Here is a 22,399-nt window from a genome sequence, read left to right as displayed (position 1 = left end):
TTGACCACAATGGACATTATCAAAACACTCCAAAGAATGATTATAAACTACAAGCAAGCTCTCTAATTCTTTTTTTTTTTTTTTGGGGGGGGGGGGGGATAAGAGTTGCCAATTTAGTAGAACTTCAAAGCCATTGCTCCACAGGCTGCTAGAAGAACAAGTGTTGAAAATCTATCAGAAGATGGGGCCGCTGATGGTGTCAAATTAGGCTTGAATCCTGAATTATCATCAGGGTTTCCAAAGCTGTCTGTTGGGGAAGGTGGTGTTAAACCTGTATTAGGATTACCTGGTGTTGTATCAGCCACTGGTCCAAAAGGTGTGAATGGCTGAGGAACATTAGCAGCTGCCATATGCATAGCATCCATAAGCCATATTAGACATCAAAATTCAGCAAGTTCAGTTCAATTCACCAGAAAAATCAGAGTTTTAATTACCTTCAGGACTAGGAGATGGAGGTGACTTAGGCCTTTGAGATGATCTAGGAGATTTTGTTGGTGCTAAGGCAGCTGGACCTGTCAGCCAGAAGTTTTCATTAATCCCAATATTTTTGCAATTGAAGATCTAATCTTATTTTTATTTTGTTGTGTTACTAAAATCTGGAAATGCTAGTGCGAAATTAAAGAACCAGAGTTGCTTTTGGTACCTGGAGCTGGAATAGGGGAAGCAGATGCTGCAATGTTAGTAATACAATTCAGAGTTAGTGCCCAAATCAATTTGCTCAACATTCAATAACCTCTCAAGGGTAAGAAAAGAAAAGACAAAAAAATTGTTCTTAAAGGTAATCTCACTCCAATATTTATACAGAGTAGACCAACCATGAAACGGACTGTGAAGTTTTTGCTTCAGAATGCATATTAGTTCAATATCAAGCTAAATTTTCCAAGTCAAATGACCATTTTAACCTTACAATGCCAATATACTCCAGCAAAGAAGCTACAAATTGAAGCAAGTATGACCACAAGTGAGACTTTTTGTGGGGCTAAAATCTCCACATGAAGTGGAAAAGTCGTCTCAAAAGACTTTTCGTGGGAGCGACTAGAAGATCGCCATGAATAGACTTATTCGTGGCAGACTCCTAAAGGATGTGAAGTCGCTTTTTGGGTTAGTCACTACAAATAAAAAGTAGAGTCGCCAACCCACGAAAACTTTCAAGAAAAGTCGCTCAAAAGAAAAACTAGGTAGTCACAAAAATGTTCAAGAAAAGTCAGTAATAAGAACTTGGTTGATAAAACAAATAAGAAACAACTTGATTAATTACCTTTGCACTGAGGGGGGACACCAGCCATGTTACAGGCTTTGGGTAGGGAAACTGCTAATGTCCTGTTAATGGGTACGCGAAAAGGAACATTTCCAGTAACAATAAGGCAGAGGCAATCTGTGCCATTACTCATGACACACTTGAGAGATCGGCAACATTCTGAAGTTGGTGAAGAATTGCTCCCACCAGTAGTAGTGAAGTTTATGCAAGGGCTAAAGCTACGTAACATTGCGCCGCTACATGCTGTACTAATCTGCCCTGAAACAATTGACTGCTTAAAATAATAGCCAAAATTGATACCAATAGTTTAAGAATTTTAACACTAACATTTTTGTTTGAATTTAAAAGACTTGGAGAAGTTAAAAGGGAACGTGCAAGGAGGAAAGATGATTCTATAGAAGCTTGATGTTGGATGTGGAAGATTTTGATGACAAGTGATTTATAGATGATCAATTGGGATATAAGATCAAAAGGAAAAGAAAAAAACAAGAAATATGGAGGTTCAAAGTGGTAGTTTTGGAGCTCAACTACCTTAACAAATCACTTCAAATGATGGAGTGTTTAATTAGGTCATCTTGCAAGACTTCGCTCTCTCTCTCTCTCAATATAAATTGCATTTGGATTTCGGAAGTTCTTTAATACTAACCCCGGTTCGCTTTAATTGATTTTTGGTCTTTCTTTTCGTGGTCCATAATATTTGATTTATTTAAGTATCAAGAAGGAATTAACTTTTTTTTTTAAAGTTGCCCTTGAAAGTAAAGACTTTCGGAGTATCTATTATATCTCTAATGAACAAATTAAAGAGGCATAGTAAAGGATAATATGATCAATTTTATTATTAATTAATGTGAAAAGGTGGATTCCTTAATATGTAAAAACAATAAAAAAAAAATCTATTAAAATGGACCAGAGGGAATAGTTTTATTTATATATAGTATGTTTTTATCAGTTAGATGTATTAATTCCTTTCTTGTTTTTTCTTTTTTGAACTGAAGTCTAGTAAAAAGTCAGAGGAATAATCAACTAAAAAGTGAAATTCTGCTATATATTTGGTCCTTTAACTACTTTGAACCTGATTTTTACTCTTAGCATGCAGGTAAATGGAAAAGGTTGCTGCTGAATGAATTCTCTACTATCGAATATGTTTCAAATACATAGATTATCTATATATACTGCTTCATACATATATATACCTCTCTTTTCCTACATTGCATTTTTCCAGATCATATTTTTTATAAATTCTTATCGACATAGTAATTTCCTGCCTCAGATAGTCCTAATATTTTTATTATCGGACGCCCCAAATGAAAAAGAGATTGATATATAACAACATAATAAGTCAACAAAGTTATCTACTCCATTACTTAGGAGTTAGGTCATCAGCCAGTGCTTATACTAACGGGTTAATGACACCGAATTAATGACACGTTATTGGAAATCTTACCTCATGAATCTTTATTAGTTACCAATGTATTCCCTTCTGTAATCAGAAGACAAATAATCACCCCTAGCAGAATGTATATATAAATCTCCAGCCCCCCACTCCACCAAATTAAGAAGCAAAGCAACTAGCTAGTCTAATATTTCTTTGGTTTTCCCCTAGTTGTTGTGAGCAAAAATTAATTATAAACATATCTGTCGCAAGACCAAAAGATGGGATCGAGAGGGATGAAAATTTGCATGGCTTTAGCTGCAATAGTGAGCATCATTTCAACAGGAGCAATGGCTCAATCCAGCTGCATGAACGCGTTCTTTAGCATGTATTCATGCCTTAGCTATGTCACTGGAAGTTCAAAAACACCGTCCAGCTCTTGCTGTTCCGCCCTCTCTGGCGTGCTGCAGTCGCAGCCCAGGTGCCTTTGCACCATTGCTAATGGAGGTGGTTCGTCGTTGGGCGTCCAAATTAATCAAACTCTTGCGCTTGCACTGCCTGGTGCATGCAAGCTGCAAACTCCTCCTGTTAGTAGATGTTATGGTAAGTAATAAATACTAGTATTAGGCTATTAGCTAGTACTCCATCTATTTCATTTTATATCGCATGCACTCTCATCTTTCTTTTTTAGTATATTCCAACAAAAAGGATACATTTTTATATTTGGAAGTTTTTCAACTTTTAACTTCTCATTTTACCCTTAATGACATAGAAATGTCAATACTTTTGATAAGAGTCAAAAGTGTTTCTTTCTTAAACTTTATGCTCAATCAACACTAACGAAGGTAGTAAATTAACATGATTTTGAGACATGCGCTATCCAGACTATAAGTCGGTATGCATATTGCACCTGTACTACAAAGTGTTTATGGATTACCTTCATTCAATATTTTCTCTATTGATGCATAATTAATTTGTCTGCTAATAATAGTATTTGATACAGCTGGTAATGGACCGGCAATGTCTCCAATGCCAATGGGTTCGCCAGAGGGTTCAGTACTTCCCACGGAACAGAGGATTCTTAAACTGGTTCATCGTTTTAAGGTAATTAAGTCATGAACATTGCACTCACGTACCAGAGTACTAAGACCAATTCATTAACCTAAGTCTACAAAGTTGAAGCAATTTACAACAACTCAGGTCGAAAGATCTGCAACTATATATAGATTGTGGGTGTAATTTCACCAGAGTATGTAACCCTTTTAGCATAGTTCATGTCCTAATCAAGAGCAAATATATGATAAGTTATGATATTTGTTTTAAATTAAAGTACTAATATTATTAGCTAGGAAGCAGACAGTAAATAGAAGAAATGAAAAATAGCGAAGATCAATTATAGTAATTCACGAGTTACAACTGTTAATTAAGCATATATCCACATAAATTTGATTGTACATTTGTGAGGTCATATTACTAAACTACTAATTATCTATGATTGTCTATTTATGACATCTTAATTACTTATCGATGAATTGAGCAGGCTCGAAGACAACAGGGACCAGCAGTACCTATGGTGGAAGCCCCTTAAATCTCCCTCTTCAAATTGTTGGAGCCTTCTCTCATTTCATGGTTTCTATGCTGAAGTTTCTGAGTTTCATTTAGGAGTTCCAAAGAAGTAATGTATTTATGTAATGTCATGTTATGTTGTGAAGTGATTTTATATTATAGTGTATTGTGCATCCTTCTCAATTTGCCAGTTCTCTCTATATTCTACTGTCCTAGCAATGCAATGAACTCCAAAAGTTTGTGAACATTTGTAAAGTTTCAGTTTGACCTTCTGCTTTATATTCAAGAAGCACATTCACGAATTTACTCTCTGTAACTCATAAATATTGGTAGGAATTTAGGCATGCCGATAATTAGGAAATACTAGCACCTAAAAAAAATTAAAAAATAGTCTCGAAAAGAACCAATAAATTTTCTTCAGGAGAAAAAGAAGTGAATCATGGCTCAAGCTGTGAAAATTAAATTTAAATTTTAAGAAAAAGGACCAATAAAAAGAGTTGTCCAAAGATGAAGATGTTATCATATAATTTACAGATTCCCTAGGTTTTCCCTTTCAATGCATAAATAAATTCACTTAAGTGGCAAATATCACTTGAAAAGTTAATGAACTAAATTACAATTATATATCTTGAAGTGGAAAGACCAGCATATTTTTGAGATCTCCTAGCCCAAGTCTAATTTACTGTTTCCGCTAAAAGTTTGAAGAAAATTGTGGATAGAGTCAGAAGTTAGAAGCATGTGATAGATTTACACTTTGTTCTTGAAGGTCTTCGCCTTTGGGCAGAATCCTTAGGTTTTTCTATTACCACCAAACAAATCATGGTACAGAGTGTTGGCCTAAGTTGATCAGCCATATAACTAACCACTTGTCCTCTTCTACCTAGTAATTCCTATATAAAATATCAAAACGAATATCAACGTCTATCTGTGAAAACCTGTTTTCTTTAATGGTAGATAATACCAAAATATGTTCTTTGAGTACTCTTCGTGTCTTCCACCTCCTTTTTCCTATATAGACCAAGCGCACAGTTTTTCTCGATCAAGATTACGTGATCAACTTTTCCTAGATAGAAAACACTTTTCTCGTCATTTCTCCGAGGTTTCCTGAGTATCAAAGGAATGGCAAGTCAAAGGAATGAAAGGGGAGCAGTCTTGATTGTGTTGGCGATGATCTGGGCAGGAGTAACTGCTCAAGAAAGCGATGACTGCACGAACGTATTGGTCAGCATGGTACCTTGCATGACCTACATCACATGGAACTCCTCGCCGCAATTCTCAGGTTGCTGCACGCAGCTTAGCACTGTGGTTGATAAGAAGCCAGAATGCTTTTGTCAGGTCCTCAATGGGGGTGACTCCAACATGGGACTCAACATTAACCAGACTCAGGCTTCGGCCCTCACTACTGCTTGCAAAGTTCAGACTCCACCTGCTAGCCGCTGCAATGGTAAGAAGAAGCTTCATTCTAAAATCCCCGCATTTAACTTATTAACACACAAAGCATCAGAGGCAGATGCAAGGCATAGGTACCGGGTTCTACTGAACCCAGTCCTTAATTCTTGGCGCGGAGCATAAATTTATGTGTAAAAATTCATTAATATTGCAATACATAGCAATATGAACCCATAACTTTAAAAATACAAGGAGTTTAACGCTAAAATTTTTACAGATTGAACCCATAAAACTTAAACCTCTGAAGCATACAATCCTGACACTGCTCCCTAAGAACAGTTGGTCTCTCCTGCTGGACCACCAAATTCTCTATGCACTAGCTACGCTACGTTTTTTTTCTTTTTTTTAATTCTGCCACTACTTCAAGAAAGTAAAATTTTGGTTTTACAAAATGCTTGACATAATGCCATCAACTATGTTGACAGGACACGGTTCTAATTCAGTACCGCCATCACAAGGCGGTTCCAACGATGCAACTTCAACCAATATGGCAGCGCCTCTTTCTTTATGCTTTCTCTTTATTGCCTCTTATGCTTCAATTATCAACATGGCCTGACTATTGTTACCTGCCGTAGACTTCCAATGTATTTTATCTATTGTACTCTTGATGGTTAGCTAACCTGTCTGTTACGGAAGAGTGCTTTTACTTTTTAAACATTAGCTCATATCAGCAATCAGCTTTCTACCAGGCTAATTCGCCATTGTATTGCATATTCTTTCATCCAGCAATATTGCTAATAATATTCTATAATCTTTGGTGCGCATTAGTTGGATCCATTCAGGTGAATAGTCTACTGTTTAACTAATCTTTCGAGAATAAATAAATTGCAAACACCCAAAAAAAAAAAAGCTTCACATTCAAAGAAATTAATAAATTTACAGAAAAAAACTAGCAAAATAATTTTTGTTGGCCTACAAGAAAGGTATGCCTACACAGGATTCACACGTCTACAACAAAGGGTGTATATACCCCAATAGAAGACCTCGTCAAACCTACAAAGGAGGATATTCATCTGACGAAACTGTATTTCCATTATAGGCTCACAAGTCTAACAGAAGTCTTCACTGTCCAGTTTTGTAGGCCACTTGTCATCTAATTTCACCTGGTGCAACCAAGATCAAGATATCATGTTACTTGAAGCATTCTAGTGTTACAAAATATACTTAACCTTTAAATTGTTGTACTACAAAAGAAAAACAAAAAAAATAACTATGAAGCAGCTTAATTCTGCATTACTCTTAAACACAGGAAAAGTCCCACGAATTCCTGTAACAATCTACTTTTACAGATTAAACTTTGGCACTAATGTCACAACTCACTCCTCTGCGCTGGAACTAGCAGCAGAGTGACGTGACAGAATCTTTTTGTTGGTCATGACTAACAGGGGTAAAACGGTGGACTCAGACGAAAAGATGTCACATCTTATTCAATCTCTTATTGGAAATGGTAGGGGAAACAGGAAAATTAGACTTTCATGCTTCCTCCGTCACCTATAACCATGGTTATGACCAATTCTCCATATATGGGAGTCCCTATCCTTGCTGGACATTTACCATACTAACCAGAAACATAAACTACATTCCATGAAACATTTCCTTCACAAAAAAATAAAAAACGAGAAGAGGAATTCCATCCATGTTTTATTCATGCAATAAATCAAATGAATTGCATCCTCACCGCCCTCACCCCTTTTTCTGATAAATATCCCTGGCCCAATCTTATCATCCACCAGGTAAGTTTTCCTTCACTTAAGTAGGCAAAAAGTAGCTTATTCCAAACTAAACCTACTACAGTTTAAACAAAACTTAAATGACAGTATTATGGCACTATCAGAACTCGCCAAATAAGCAAAGATTCATCTAAAGCCAGTAAAACTGATTCTTACTTGGTTCATATGTAAAAATGACATTTTTTTCAAGTGTATATTCTTTTAAAATGTTTGAGAATTTACAGGAAGTAGAGCATAAAACCACAAAGTACGCATTGAGGAGAGCTAAGAAAGAACATTTCACTTCACCCAAAATATCAGAGTAACTTGCAACAGAACCTCCAATTTCTGAATGAGAAATGGCATAAATCAAAGAAGAGAATAACTGGAGCTATAGCACCATGACTGTCCTTTTTTACCCCAGAAAAACAACAGTACTACTCATGGCAACAATGGGTGGAACGTACACGAACCTACTCACATACAGGCGGAGGAAAGGGAATATGCAAGTTTGACGAAAGAAAGCCATATTTCTACAGCTCTGACGTAATATTTATTATTCTCGCGACCTCAACCTTAAGATCTAGGCTAAGGCCTCAATAGCAGCATGTTCCCTCTCGGTGGTGCCAAATTGTAATAATTCATCAATCAAGTCTCACCCATTAAAGACCTAGAATGCAATGTAACAATAAAGTCAAAATGATGTCCAGGTGAGACCGCTCTTTTACATGCCGGAAACTACTACGGCCAATTCTCAATCCCAAACTAGTAAGCGTCTGACTACAGGAATCCTCTAAATCAATCATGCTCCATTAAAAAGTAACTCTTATATTTATCTCCGTTGATTAGGAAACAAGAATCGTTTCAGATGACAAAGAGGCCAATGATACATTTGGACCTGACTGAAATCAGCACATGCCGCAAGGTAAATATGGCTTACCAGAAATCAGATAGTTAATTTCCTACTGTATGGAAATGACTGAGAAAAAAATACAAAGTCCCAAACACCTTTAATTTGAAGATACTAATAATACACAGTCAGCTATTCAAAACCAGCATAACTATTTGAAAGAGTTTAATAGCATTTTAGAGCATCAAAACCTCCTTAGACTCAAACTGTCAACCTGATAAATATAACCACAATATTCAAAGGAAGCAAAATACCAAACATTTAGCTTCTCAAATTTGAAAAAATTAGGTTAATCAAGTTATTGTTGCAATAATAAAAAGAGAGCCATAAAAGGGAATGCAGCATATAGCAAGTTGTCTACCTAGAGCCTCAACATGCATCAATGTGAGCGAGACCTCATAAATTCTTCAAGTTTCTCCCACACCTCAAGTGCTGCAGCTCTGTCCTGGTGGCGTTTGTTTTTACTTATCTGCAAATTCAATTGGCAATATTGGTAAGACATAATAATGTTTGACTATAATTATATATTTTTAATGCATTACTTATCTTGCATTTAGGTGTTTTAATGCTAAACTATACTATATTTGTTCTTAATTGAGTCTATTTTATGTATAGGTACTTTGGAGATGAAATTGGGAGCGAACTAAAGATTTTATGTGTATTTTATACACTACAAAAATGATTTATGATTATTTAATTATGGGACAATGATTGAAGTTGAGTATTATAAAAGAAGACAAAGAAAGACAATTGACAAAAGAATTTGAAAAGTAAGAAACGAGAAAGGAGAAAGGAGAAAGGAGAAAGGAGAAAGAAGTTAGGCAGCAACTTGGTAAGTGAAGCAGCAGCAGCCGACGCCAGGGTACAAGCTCGCGTTAGAGCAGGCGAAGCAAGACCATTTCCTGGCGTTTTGCCTCGCGACGCGAGGGGTGCAGCAAGGTTCGCCGCGCGTTTTGCCTCGCGACGCGCGGTCTGTCGCGAGGGTGTTCCGGATTTCATGCCTATTTTGTCTCCTATTTGGTTTTGGACTTGGTTATTTCGTCTAGGCCTTTTCCCTACACATATAAATAGTCATTAAACACCACTTTTGAGGAGAGACTGGGATTCGACCTAAGGAGGCAAGAACATACTAAGAGCAAGGCGGGGAATTCTTCTACGAGTTTTTCACTTCCTTCTTCCTATTTCCATTATCGGTTATGAATTCTAGGATTGTAGTTATGCATACTATTATGAATAGCTAATTTGTTATCTAGAGTTTTGAGTAGAACCTTTTGTAGGATAAATTCTTGTTATGTTTTTATATAATTGAGCCGTTGGATTTCTCTACTTGTTCAACTACGTGTTTATTGTTGTTGATTGAATGGCCATCAATTGACTATGCCTATTTAGTATGTATTGCTTGGAAAAGGGTACATATTTAGGTAGTTGTTGAACAACATCACTCCTGACATATGTGAGGAACTTTAAAGGTGGGATTAGGAATAACGAAACCTTGGTGCGATCTTAGTGAACAGTGAATTAGTGTCAGCTAGCATAGTTCGGAAGAATATGTCTAGTAAATTGTGGTAGTTGCTCGGAAGAGAATTATGACACCCGAAGTACTCACGATCGGTAGAGAATACTTAGGTGAAATTATAGAAGGCATAGCGGGAAGGATTCCGACAATTGGACAAATCATAACTCTAGACCTCTTTAATCTTGTCTTCAACCCTTAGTATCTTTAGTTGTTAATTTTTCTATTTTAATTTGTTAGTTAATTAGTTATACATAAGTATCTTAATATTTATAACTTAGGAATTGTTCAAGCTTGTCTTCTTGGCAATATTGAACATCTGTAGCTAAGCCTTAGTTCTCTGTGGGATTCGACTCCGAACTTGTAAACCGGATTATATTTGCAGCGAGCGCTTAGTCCTTTTTTTAAGGTATAGTTGGGCGTGATCACATAACAACCATACAAAATAAAATGCAAATTGTCGTCATAGCATATAATTGACAGTTTTAAGGATAAGGACTAAATGAACAATCATTAATGTGCTAACCGAAATAATCTTGACATTCCACTGCTTTGCGGTCTTCGCTGACTCCACGCTATCATCCTCAAAACGCAAGAAAAATCCTACAACTGCAATAAAGGGCAGGAAATGGATATTGCATTAAGTATAAAATTTAACTTTAGATTCTAAGCGAAAATTAACCCCAAAACAATCGCTACTTTTTAGTCTTACTATTCTGATCCATTTCAGAACTACTGTTGCAAGAATCTATCATCATTTCGCAAACAATTTGGCAATAATTCAGCTGCACATAATCATTCAAAACTTACTCTTGTTAAAGATCTCAACATGATTCTTAAAGGGCCAATCTTTGAACTGCCATTCTTTCCCCAACACGAAAACAGCCACCACACGATCCCAATCCTCCGCCTTCAATGCAGAAGGCTTATCCCTCACCTCATAGGCCGTAACTACCCTATCCCTACTAAACTTCTTCTGCACCGTTATACAATCAGGTTTCGTCCCCTTCATCTGCTTCAATTTCACATCAGTTGGTATAAAGACCCCATCCTCCAAAAACTCCTTCACATTATAAATAGTAATCAAAGTCGAAAACGCACTGGGAACCAAAATAATCGGCACACCCTCCCCTATCTTGCTTCCCTTCAAATGCATTTTCGCCTTCGGCCCACCATCATACCCTAATTCATCACCACCGCCAAAACCCCCTCTCTCTATCCGATTCTTCGCTACCAAACCGTCTTTCCTCTGCAAAGACTCTGCCCGCTGCCGCTCCTCATCTCTACGCAACGCTGCCGTAAAAACACTGTAAAAATCCCGGTTCTTACACATCAAAATCGACTCCCTATCCTTCAAAGGCTTCTCTACAGCTCTAATCAGCTCAATCGGGTTTCGATTTTCCAAAACCCTAACATCCGTTAAAAAATTCTCATCGTTACCAAGACTAGCAGCAGAAACAGAAACAGGAACCGTAGTTTCATTGGGCTGAGGGAATTTGAGGAATTCAATGGAGTCGGACGAGGCAGTTTTCCCGGTGAGATAATCGAGGAGGGGTTTACGATCAGGGAGAGTGACAGCGGGGATACGAAGGGAGCGTGATTGCTGGATGTAATCAGTGTGTTTGAGGTGGTGATTGGTGATGAAGTTGATTAGGGTTTCGAGAGTGTAGCGATTCGCTTGCACGTGCTTAGAGCGGTAAGCGGTTTCAATGGTGCAGGGGAAAGAGTAGTCGTTGCCGAAACGGTAGTCATCGCCGATGCGGACGATTTTATGGAGCTCGTTTCGGATCGTGTACTCCCGGAGGAGGGTTAGGGGATCCATGGGAGTGATTGTCAAGTTTTGTTTCACTGTTGGACTGAACTTACGAGGCTTATTAGCGTGTGTCCACTGTTGAACATGTTCTGTTGTTCAAAGCTGACGAGCTAAGAACTTGTGGCCAAATTAGCCCCCCCCCCCCCCCCCCCCCCCACAAGTAGAATTTGGGTTGACGAAAAAAAAAAAGGAAAAAAAGTAATTCCTCCTCTCCACTTTAATTAATTTTTAGTTATTTTCACACATATTAAGAATTCATATTTTAACAATAAATTGACCATATTAATCTTAATTTTTCATTAAAAATTCAACAAATACTCCTAGGCTCTTTACTCTAAGGGCAACTTTGAAAAAAAAAATTAATTCCTTCTTTATATTTGAAAAAATTAAATATTATGAACCATAAAAAAAGTTTAAAAAATCAATTAAAGTGGACAAGATGAATTAGATTTGAATTGGCTTTCTGAATTACTATATACTTCCACGTGACAATATGGGTAAAATTAAATGTCTTTAGGTATTAAGGTCTACGAGCGGTATTATCATTTCACTGAATGTATTAGTGAAAAATAGACTCGCCACGTGGATCTATGAAATGGTTACACGTGTCAGCAAAGTTTGGAGAAAAGTGAAAAATGACATGTAAAGATGATATGTGAAACACTTTCGGGACCGAACATACTCGTACCGTGCCTGTTAGCCTCGGAATTGATCATCATAAAATAGTCTGGATCAGGTACGGGAGAATATCTTGTAATTACAAATGAGGAAAGAATCAATTAATCCCGAATTATATGGGATTTACCATCATTACACCATCAGTTACAAATCAATTATGTAACGTACAATAAATGCAATAAATGATTGTAACGGTCAGAACAAGGCAATCAATTACAAGATTGACTCAACAGGCACGGGATTGACTCAACAGGTACGGGATTGACATCAATTACGGAATTCCAGCATTTACACAGCTGATACAAGTCTTTCAAAAGTAATAGATGGATTGAGTAAATGCTCATAATGGACCCATAATTCAAAGAGAATAGTTACTTAGATTTAGCCCTATAAATAGACATACTTTTACCACCATCAGGGGAATCTAATTTTCTTATCTACAATTCTATACATTGTAATTTATAGCATATTGCTCCCAAGTTAGTCATAGTTCGGCCCTTCAAGCTTTGTTCGACTCATTATCCTATCAAGGATCATTCAATAAAAAAAAATTTCTTCTTTGCTTTATTTTTATTATATTATCTGTCATTGAATTTATTTTTTACTTCTCTATCACGTTGCATTAACAAAAATTTATATCTTTCGGATTGAATCGGTTGCTTGTGGGCCCGTCATATAAAATTATTGTTTTGACCTTGAAAACTATTTTTTGGGTTAAACAGTGAAGTACTCCAATTTTGAAATATCTGAAAAAAAAATGGATATATTATATTTGAGTTGTAGACACATTGATACTCTTGTCAACCTGAAGATTCAACTTGTTGCACGACAATGGAAGACTCTAACTGCTAACTAGCCCATGCCAATATGGAAAGATTGGTAGGCAAGCTCACCCCTCAAATATCACACCATCACACAAGGATATTTATAGCATGTTTGGCCAAGCTTCTAAAATCAACTTATTTTGAGAAGTGATTTTTCCAAAAGTGCTTTTAAAAAAAGTACTTTTGGTGATAATCGATTTGTGTTTGGCTAATTAATTTGAAAACGCTTCTAAGTAGCAAACTGTTTAGCCAAACTTTTAAAGAGTGTTTTAAGTGTATTTTTCTCAAAAGTGCTTTTCAAAACTGCTACTGCTTCTCCAAAACTGCTTTTGCTTCTCCTCAAAAGTACTTTTTTTCTTCCAAAAGCTTGGGCAAACACTTCAACTTTGAAAAAAATATTTTTTTTTTAAAAAAAAAATTGCTTCTAAGTTGGAGAAGCTCGGCCAAACAGGCTACTAATCTGATGCTAGGCATGGTTAGTCAATAGAATGAAGTAGTTCGCATTAAGATATATCAAGGGTTCTTTCAGGCAAGATATGTTATATGAGGACAAAAAGGAAATTACATATTGTTGAGTACTCTTGTTTGACTGAAAAACGTTAAGTCTTTTCGTAAATTAATTAAATAGGAAGAGTTGAGGTAAATCCTAGCTAAAGATAATTTATCCTAGATTTGAGGTAGAAGATAAGACCAAACAAGCATAGCTAAGCATGAAATTTAACCATGGCAATAATTGAATCCCGTGATATGCAAAGAGGATGGCGATTCTTCATAATATTGAACAATAATGAAGAATACATAGATAAAGATGGTCACCAATCTTTAACAAGATTGACCTCCATACATTTGATGTGATGGGACTAACGTTGTATACTGAAGATCTGAGCTTCCGTACTTCTTTCTCTTTAACGAGGAGAGAGATGGAGATCCTTCCTCTCTGATAATATCTCTCTATGTGAGTTTGTTTTCAACCCCCTTTCTTCTTCTCACTTAAATTATATACTAGATATCCTCATTTACCCAACGGTCATTAGCCATAGTACCTAAGCTATTGGACTATATTACTGATTGATCCTCTGAAATGCCATAACATCCAATTCACCGTTCAAACATTCTGAATACACGACCTCGGCCTTAACCGAGGTGCTCGTCACTATAGCGTGGCATGAATACGACTTCAACCCAAATGATGCTATCATCCCTCTTCGTGTAAATTCTTGTTTGGTCAGATTTCGACCCATACAATTAGTCCCTCTACCTATTGAGGTTGTCTCTTGGCGAGCTCGATAGGCAGACTCAGTCGATTCGTGAGTTGTGAGAAATCTGAATACTTTGGGCGATGGGCGAGTACCTCATGGAGAGGTAACGATGTGACATTTTGAGAGCTGCATCAGATCGTTACGTCAGTTTAAAATGTCATTAAAACTCCTTACGTTTCCTATGCATTACATGTTTCCCGTGCCCTTTCCGTTTTCAAAAATGGCGGGGTTTCGTTTTCCCGCTCAAGATACTTATATCCTTATAAATAGGGGAAAATCTTGCATTCGAATGCTATATTTCCCAATTGCTCAAGAGAGACTTTCACAGTTTTCTTCTTCTCCTTCAGTTTCTCACATTTCCCTTTCTGTTAAAAATTCTTGTGGCCTCCACCTTTTTCTTTTATTATCCCCGATTTTTGCAACCAAAGAAGAGATGGCTAGTGTATCTTCCAACCCTGATAGAGCCATTGGTGCTCCGAACCTGGAAAATGATATACCCCTACTCGAAGAGGGAGTGGATCTGGCGGAGGACGAGGGTTTTCCGACGGTAGATGAGGTGATTTCCTACCCAGAGAAGGCGAGGATTGACTTCAATAGCCTTGTTGAGGTGAGCCGGAACCTATTTTTTCTTCGGTGGATGTTGCAGCAATCACGACGTTCAAAGCCAAATGGGGGATCCCTGATCACATTGAACTGGTTCCGGTGGATCAAGATATAGTGCATATACACCGTCTGGGCTACTACACATTTTATCCGTATCCATTTATCATCAGATACATGTTTCCCCTTCCTTCCTTGGCAGTGGACTTCTGCTGCTTCTATGAGGTGTGTCCGACTCAACTCTCACCGTACGTATACAAGCTCTTCCTTATGCTCATCAAGTACACGGAGATGGCCGATTGAGGAATTTCTTTACAATGCATGTTTCACCTCTTCGTCCCCCATTTTCATAGGGGCACGTTGATTCACAGGCGTCACCGAGGAACCAATGGTTTGGTGGTGAAGATGGATGACAAGGCAAATTGCCGCTTTTGGGAGAACTTCTTCTACGCCCGAACAGAGCACGTGGTATCGAACCCGACGGGGTTTCCTGAGACGTGGAATTTCGGCTGTATGTCTTCCTTTATTTTTACCTTATACATTTTTTCTTAAGATGGTTGTTGGTCGTCTCCCTTTAATGACCTCATCGAGTGTTTGTTTTTGTTTTTTCTGCAGCCGAGAGAGTACCTCCTCTACTAGTTGCTAATATTCGCGAGTGGGTGAGCTCGATCCCTCCCCACACGATCGGAATTTGCGAATGGGCACCTTTCCATGAGAGGTTTGGGCGCAAGCCTTCCGCTAGTGAGTCGGCTCGTTTCAGTCTTAGTTGCTTTGTCCTTTGCTCTATATCTTCTTTTACCTTATATCTTTGTTTGGTCGAATCTCTTCTTATTGGCAGGTCGACGAGGAGTGAGAAAGGCGAGGGCTCCTACGCTAGCCTTCAGCTAGCCGGCTTCCTCTGTCCGGCCCGTTCCAATGGCAACTGTGGATGAGGGTATCCAAAGTTTGGTTACTCGGCGGACCACGTCTGCGACTGAACTTGTTTGTTCGGAGGTTGCTCCTTGGTCGGACACTCCGGTTCCTACAATCTGTTCAACGGACGAACCTTCTCGTAACAGTGGTGAAGAGGCACCGTTAAAGAGGCGGAGGTTGTCATAGGGGGTATCTTTGGTTGAAACATCCTCGGGGGCAACCCTACTTTGGTGGTATCTGAAGTTGGCGGTGATACTGGCCTGGGTGTAGAGGCGACGCTAGTTATGGTCGTGGAAAAGGCTGCCATGGCAGGGGGCCAGAGTTCGGAGATGTGATTGTTCTGAGCGGTCCATCATCGACTCGGCAGGGTCGCGCTCCTTCTTCAGCTAATGAGAGGTTGAAGGGCGTGGTGGTAGATGATTACAAATCTGATTCCGACATTGATCCTGAGTATATGAGGATGTTAGAGAAAGGTTTTACCAAGGTTGATGTGAGGGCGTAAGGTCCTTCTTGTGTGCTCAAAATTCCATTAGACTTTAACTTGTTGGAGGACACGGTGGACTTGGTGCCCCAATTTGACCTTCTGTGCTTTGCCGCCGAAAGCAGGTCTCTTTGAGATATTAGTGATTACAATCTGTCACACGACGTGGCCGAGATGGCCTTGAGGGTGAGTTTCCCTTTGATATTATCGTTGTTTTGTGCCATTTTCTTCCGCTAATTATTCTTCTTTCTTTTAGACTTACATGCTGGAGACCGAGAGTGCTCGTCGGGCTGAGACGCGGGCCGATGTCTTTCTAAAAATGGCTACCAAGTATCGTCGATATCGCGACAGGTGCCGTGAGATGCACGCGTGGCTTAGGATGGGTGGTAACGCTCAATCCCTTAGGGAGGAATTGGAGAAGAGGGACGAGGATATGATTTGGTCTATCTGCAGATATAGCGAGCTTGTTGGGCTGCTTAGGGCCAAAGATGAGGAGCTCGAATTGGGCAAAGGGGCTGTGGCAGAATGTGAGGACCTTTAGGCGAAGGTTTTATCTTTGCGAGCTGAGCTTGAGCAGAATGCCACTAGAGTTGGCGATCTGAGTGCAGAGTGGACATAAAAGGTAACTAAGCTGGAAAGGAAGGTGGCCGAGTTGGAGAGGGCCGAAAGAGCCCAGGTGGTTGCTTTGGCGAGGGTAGCGGTGCTGGAAGACACTATCCGCATCCTCAGGTCTAAGCGGGAAGCCGAGAGGGTGATGGCTACACTGAAGAGGCAAGGCTTGAGGAGCGAATCCGTGAGCTCGAACGGGATGCCTCAAACCTGGGAGACCAAGTCGTGGCTCTCAAGGCCAAGAATGCTCAGCTGTTGGCTTAGGGTCCTCCTCAAGAATCTACCTCTGCTGCTGTCCCCCGCCATTTGTACGAGCTATGGGTCTATCCTGAGGCCCAGCAAGATATATATAAGGGTTTGTGGGAGGTGGGGAGCGTTCCTGAGGTCGCTTTTAAAGATGTTTGAGTTAAGGCACGCGAGGCTCATCTCACCTGCGACTATGACCCTACGACAGCGGAGGCCGGTGAGGGTGCCGAGATTGAAGATGGGCTTCCTTCTGATGATGACAATGCTAGAGAGGACGGCGGTGCGGATGATGCCGAGTGAAGTTTTTTGCAGCTTTTGTACTTAGTTTTTTTTGTTCTTTTGTTGTTGTTTGTTTTTCTTTCTACGGGGGCCCGCTCTTGGCCTTTTGCAAGACGTTGTTACATATGTATATCTTCTGAATAAGATGGTTTGCCTCTAGCTGCATATTTCTGACTTTCTTCTATCATTTTTCATTTTCATTCATTTTTTTCAAAAAGATCTTCAGATTCTCCCGTGATGAGTCCCTAATTTTTAGTAGTTGATTTGAGCGGGATCGAATTCGACCCGCTAATTTGAACATGACTTTGTTAACCCGAGCAAGGTCGAATTTCATCTAGAAAATTTGAGCAAAGTTAGTTTGTACTTGTTAATTCGATCAAGGTCGAATTTTGTCTTGCCAGTTTGAGCGAAGTCACTTTTGACTTGTTAATTCGAGCGATGTCGAATTCTGACTTGTCAATTTGGGCGAAGTCATTTGACTTGTTAATTCGAGCGAGGTCAAATTCTGACTTGCCAATTTGGGCGAAGTCATTTGACTTGTACATTCGAGCGAGGTCAAACTTTACTTACGCTTGGCGATGTTTGGGGGCGTAAGGGAGTAAATTTAAATGAGGTCAAATTGTAATCCGTTATGGGTTCGAACGAGGTCGAACTTTGACTTCACTTGACGGCGGTCGAGGGCCATAAGGGTGTAAATTTGAATGAGGTCGAATTGTGACTCGTGATGAATTTGAACAAGGTCAAATTTTGCCTTCGCTTGGCAACGACCGAGAACCATAAGGGTGTAAATTCGAACGAGGCCGAATTATGATCCGTGATGAATTCGAACGAGGTCGAATTTTGCCTTTACTTGGTGATGTTCGGGGGCCGCAAAGGCATAAATTCGAGCGAGGTCGAATTACAACCCATTATGAATTCGAACAAGGTCGAATTTTACTCACTTGGTGATAGTCGGGGGCCGCAAGGGGCGTAAATTCGAGTGAGGTCGAATTACAACCCGTTATGAATTCAAACGAGGTCAAATTTTACTCACTTAGTGATGGCTTGGGGTCGCAAGGGCGTAAATTCGAGCGAGTTCGAATTACAACCCATTATGAATTCGAACGAGGTCGAATTTTACTCACTTGGTGATGGCCGGGTGCTGCAAGGGCGTAAATTTGAGTGAGGTCAAATTACAACCCGTTATGAATTCGAACGAGGTCAAATTTTACTCACTTGGTGATGGCCGGGGGCCGCAAGGTCGTAAATTCGAGCGAGGTCGAATTACAACCCGTTATGAATTCAAACGAGGTCGAATTTTACTCACTTGGTGATGGTATGGGGCCACAAGGGCATAAATTCGAGTGAGGTCGAATTACAACCCGTTATGAATTCGAGTGAGGTCAAATTTTACTCACTTGGTGATGGCCTGGGGCCGCAAGGGCGTAAATTTGAGCGAGGTCGAATTACAACCCGTTATGAATTCCAACGAGGTCGAATTTTACTCATTTGGTGATGGTCAGGGGCTACAAGGGCGTAAATTAGAGCGAGGTCTAATTTTACTCACTTGGTGATAGCCTGGGGCCGCAAGGGCATAAATTCGAGCGAGGTCGAATTACAACCCCTTATGAATTCGAACGAGGTCGAATTTTACTCACTTGGTGATGTCAGGGTGCCGCAAGGGCGTAAATTCGAGTGAGGTCAAATTACAACCCATTATGAATTCGAACAAGGTCGAATTTTACTCACTTGGTGATGGCCGGGGGTCGCAAGGGCGTAAATTCGAGCGAGGTCGGACTTTACTTTCACTTAGCGATGTGCTGGTTCGGTGGAGTGGTAAGAATGTTGCACGCGACCTTGCTTTTATTGGAAAATATTACTCGTTGTTGTATCGTTTATGCATGCATTAGGATGAGTCCCAGTTTAGTTACTTTTGCTTTCATTACAGAATATTATGCATTGTTGCATAGTGTGTATACGTCGGTGGAGTCCCAATTTATCTAGTCCCTTCATTGCTCGGCTTAGAGAGGTCGTTGACGGGACGAGCGATGAACTTATTACTTGGGCTTCTGGGCACCCTGGGACTTGATTAATTCAAACGAATTTCGGACGTGATTTGTAATATTTAGTCGACTGAATTGGCATAGGATTGTCATGGCGAGTATACGTGCAAGCTTTTCGAGTTCATGTTCTGCTTGTGTCGGAGAGACTGTATGTTCTATGGGCTTAGCGCTCAATCTCAGGTTATGGAGATTTCTTAATAATGCCGGTTTGTTCTGAGCCATTTGTCTATTATTAGTAATATGGTACGGTGTGGAGGATTTTGCTCGACCGTCGCCTGCGAGGTGATATAGTGCGGAATATTTTCCTGATGTGTCATTTTGGTGGCGTTTGTTCCTTGTTCGCACACCCAGGAGAATGCTCATGTTCTTGTCCCAATTCAAAAAAGAAAAATGACAAATCAAATCCAAACAAAATCATCTGTTACCTTGACCTGATTGATTGGCGAGGGGAGATGGGCGCTGTAGAATGACTCGTTTCACCCCGTAATTGTTTGACGACTTAAGATTTGGTAGCCTCATGTTTAGCTTCACCGTTAGTCGCGTCTAGGCTTCTTATGGGCTCACAACTTACTTTGCCCATTGGAATCTCGAGCTCAAGTCCCACGATCCAGTCCGATGTGCACAAAAATAAGAGAAACATAAGTTATACTCCGTACATAAGTTATACCATGTACATACGAGTACAAAAATAAGGCAGGACAAGCTGGTTATTTCAAAGAATCACACAATAGGCTATTGTCCCTTCCTAAGAGGTGGAGGTATAGATTGGTATCTAACGTTAATATAGCGAATAGGATTGCGGAAGTGCTCAGTGCATAGTGGTTGAATCCCACTTTGACAACTCATACGACGTACCAAACCCATCGCTACAGCAAGACGTGGATTTTGTATAGATATCAGATATAATTTCGATTTCACGCAAAGATCTGACCCTGGTTGGTTTGGTTATTTCAAAAGCTTGCCTACAACTTTTCAAGTTGGTGTTTATATTGAGAGGGTGAGGCTATGACAACCGAGAAGTAAAACTCTAGCTGACTTTAGATCTAGAGGGAACTAAAATTTTAGCTAGAAAATCCCCATAGACAGCGCCAAATTGTTTGACTAAAAAGCGTTAAGTCTTTTCGTAAATTAATTAAATAGGAAGAGTTGAGGTAAATCCTAGCCAAAGATAATTTATCCTAGATCTGAGGTAGAACATAAGAACAAACAAGCATAACTAAGCATGAAATTTAACTGTAGCAATAATTGAATCTCGTGATATGAAAAAAGGATGACGATTCTTCATAATATTGAACAATAATGAAGAATACATAGATAAAGATGGTCACCGATCTTTAACAAGATTGACCTCCATGAATTTGATGTATGGGACTAACGTTGTATACTGAAGATCTGAGCTTCCGTACTTTTTTCTCTTTAACGAGGAGAGAGAGATGAAGATCCTTTCTCTCTGATAACATCTCTCTATGTGAGTTTGTTTTCAGCCTCCTTTCTTCTTCTTCTCACTTAGATTATATACTAGATATCCTCATTTATCCAACGATCATTAGCCATAGTACCTAAGCCATTGGACTATATTACTGATTGACCCTCTGAAATGCTATAACATCTAATTTTCCGTTCAAGCATTCTGAATACACGACCTCGACTTTAGCCGAGGTGCTCGTCGCTATAGCGTGGCACGAATACGACTTCGGCTCAAATGACATTGTTGTCCCTCTTCGTGTAGATTCTTGCTTGGTCAGATTTTGACCCATACAATTCTAATGCGAATGTGACAAGAAATTTTTCCCAAAAAAATAACCTCGAAATAGCACAAATAATTTGAACATGGTGATATGGAATCAATGACTTTAGCCATATGCAAGCTTATATGGTTAAAGCATCTTAATAAAGAGTTTAAGCTTGGAGTAGATGGACATGAAACTAATTTAAGTCAATTAGGTTGCACTGTGCTTTAACTAGGATGTTGTATTAATTTGGATCACTTTTCATTGACAATAATGTACAAATTTAAAGTAAAAATACAAATAAAAGTGCACTAGAAATTTACTCACATGACTAAAACATAATCCCAACTAACTGATATTGTCTACATAAATTTCTCATCCATTGTGCTCTTGTAACTTCTAACTCTAACTTCTAAAATTCAGGTTCTATATAGGTGGGGGAGATTTTTCGTATACCATACCGAGACATTTGCATCTATACCCGCTTTTTGTGTCATATTTTAATTTGCGCCCGCTTTGCAAAAACAATTGCAAGTGTACCCTCTTTTTCGCATAACTTCAGCATATAGGGCTGAAATAACAAAGGCAATCAAGAAAACTCCAGCATTCTAGTACCCGGGCCTGAAGTTCAGCTCTAGAGCTGAAGTTTTTGTTTTGTAACTGGCGAACTTCAGCTCTAGAGCTGAAGTTTTTATCGAAAGAAGTTTTTGTTTTGTATTCTTAGGATAATCCTGAACATCCCAATCCTTTAATTTGATTAAAAAAATAAGCTACTTAATTTGACTCACCAGTAGCAGCGACAAAGACAAGACAGAAGAGAATGGCAACGAAGGCTGTGTATTTAGCCATATCTAGCTTGTTTTCCTTTTGGATTTCTTGGTGAGAAAACTGACAACAGCAATGGTGATATTTATAGCATGGTATATGCTCAACATTGTCAACTTAATTTATTTTTTGACTAATTCAAGCATTCACATCATTATTATGTACATGAAAAAGTAAAAAGAATAAGTCTAGGTGATTCCTTCGATTCCCTATAAGATTATGAATTGGACGATGAGAACGAAGAAAGAAAGGAGAAGAAGAAAACGAAGGAGGAGAAAGGAGGCAGAAGTTATTTAAAAAGTGGGTACAAGTTAAAAGTTTTTT

General features: G+C 39.1%; 3 protein-coding genes and 1 long non-coding RNA gene across 5 annotated transcripts; 2 read left to right on the top strand and 2 right to left on the bottom strand.

Annotated features, from left to right (window-relative positions):
* Positions 1 to 66: 66 nt before the first annotated feature.
* On the bottom strand, positions 67 to 1,737 carry LOC104238691 (non-specific lipid transfer protein GPI-anchored 21). Of its 2 annotated transcripts, XM_009793128.2 has the most exons (5): positions 1,586 to 1,737; positions 1,259 to 1,516; positions 644 to 670; positions 435 to 512; positions 67 to 343 (listed from the first exon to the last, which is right to left on the bottom strand). In XM_009793128.2, exons 2-5 carry the CDS (start codon positions 1,485 to 1,487, stop codon positions 114 to 116), a joined length of 564 nt encoding a protein of 187 aa, XP_009791430.1. In that variant the 5' UTR covers positions 1,488 to 1,516; positions 1,586 to 1,737; the 3' UTR covers positions 67 to 113. The 2 variants fall into 2 exon arrangements, with proteins under 2 accessions (XP_009791430.1, XP_009791429.1); XM_009793127.2 differs by having other exon boundaries at positions 1,259 to 1,736.
* A 1,039-nt stretch (positions 1,738 to 2,776) lies between these two features.
* Positions 2,777 to 4,443, top strand: LOC104238689 (non-specific lipid transfer protein GPI-anchored 5-like). The gene is made up of 3 exons (XM_009793126.2): positions 2,777 to 3,233; positions 3,634 to 3,734; positions 4,171 to 4,443. Exons 1-3 carry the CDS (start codon positions 2,912 to 2,914, stop codon positions 4,216 to 4,218), a joined length of 471 nt encoding a protein of 156 aa, XP_009791428.1. The 5' UTR covers positions 2,777 to 2,911; the 3' UTR covers positions 4,219 to 4,443.
* Positions 4,444 to 5,237: 794 nt separating this feature from the next.
* On the top strand, positions 5,238 to 6,370 carry LOC104238687 (uncharacterized). Its single transcript, XR_011400267.1, has 2 exons — positions 5,238 to 5,640; positions 6,071 to 6,370. It is a non-coding gene; the product is annotated as an uncharacterized lncRNA (long non-coding RNA).
* A 113-nt stretch (positions 6,371 to 6,483) lies between these two features.
* On the bottom strand, positions 6,484 to 11,683 carry LOC104238688 (protein CDC73 homolog). Its single transcript, XM_009793124.2, has 4 exons — positions 10,588 to 11,683; positions 10,304 to 10,386; positions 8,626 to 8,733; positions 6,484 to 6,748 (listed from the first exon to the last, which is right to left on the bottom strand). Exons 1-3 carry the CDS (start codon positions 11,597 to 11,599, stop codon positions 8,644 to 8,646), a joined length of 1,185 nt encoding a protein of 394 aa, XP_009791426.1. The 5' UTR covers positions 11,600 to 11,683; the 3' UTR covers positions 6,484 to 6,748; positions 8,626 to 8,643.
* Between the last annotated feature and the right edge of the window lie 10,716 nt (positions 11,684 to 22,399).

The sequence above is a fragment of the Nicotiana sylvestris genome, chromosome 6 (genome assembly GCF_000393655.2).
Source record: "Nicotiana sylvestris chromosome 6, ASM39365v2, whole genome shotgun sequence".
Taxonomy (NCBI): Eukaryota; Viridiplantae; Streptophyta; class Magnoliopsida; order Solanales; family Solanaceae; genus Nicotiana; species Nicotiana sylvestris.
The sequence above is the reverse complement of the archived record's forward strand: the minus strand, read 5'-3'. Positions and strand labels throughout refer to the sequence as shown.

Coding starts and splice junctions, on each gene's coding strand:
- LOC104238691 (XM_009793128.2), bottom strand. CDS start 1,487: ATGTTACGTAGCTTTAGCCCTTGCATAAACTTCACTACTACTGGTGGG. Junction 513..643: donor TTCCCCTATTCCAGCTCCAG/GTACCAAAAGCA, acceptor TCTGGCTGACAG/GTCCAGCTGCCTTAGCACCA. Junction 344..434: donor TCCATCTCCTAGTCCTGAAG/GTAATTAAAACT, acceptor TGCATATGGCAG/CTGCTAATGTTCCTCAGCCA.
- LOC104238689 (XM_009793126.2), top strand. CDS start 2,912: ATGGGATCGAGAGGGATGAAAATTTGCATGGCTTTAGCTGCAATAGTG. Junction 3,234..3,633: donor TCCTGTTAGTAGATGTTATG/GTAAGTAATAAA, acceptor TATTTGATACAG/CTGGTAATGGACCGGCAATG. Junction 3,735..4,170: donor AACTGGTTCATCGTTTTAAG/GTAATTAAGTCA, acceptor TGAATTGAGCAG/GCTCGAAGACAACAGGGACC.
- LOC104238688 (XM_009793124.2), bottom strand. CDS start 11,599: ATGGATCCCCTAACCCTCCTCCGGGAGTACACGATCCGAAACGAGCTC. Junction 10,387..10,587: donor TGTTGAGATCTTTAACAAGA/GTAAGTTTTGAA, acceptor CCTTTATTGCAG/TTGTAGGATTTTTCTTGCGT. Junction 8,734..10,303: donor GGAATGTCAAGATTATTTCG/GTTAGCACATTA, acceptor TTGAATTTGCAG/ATAAGTAAAAACAAACGCCA.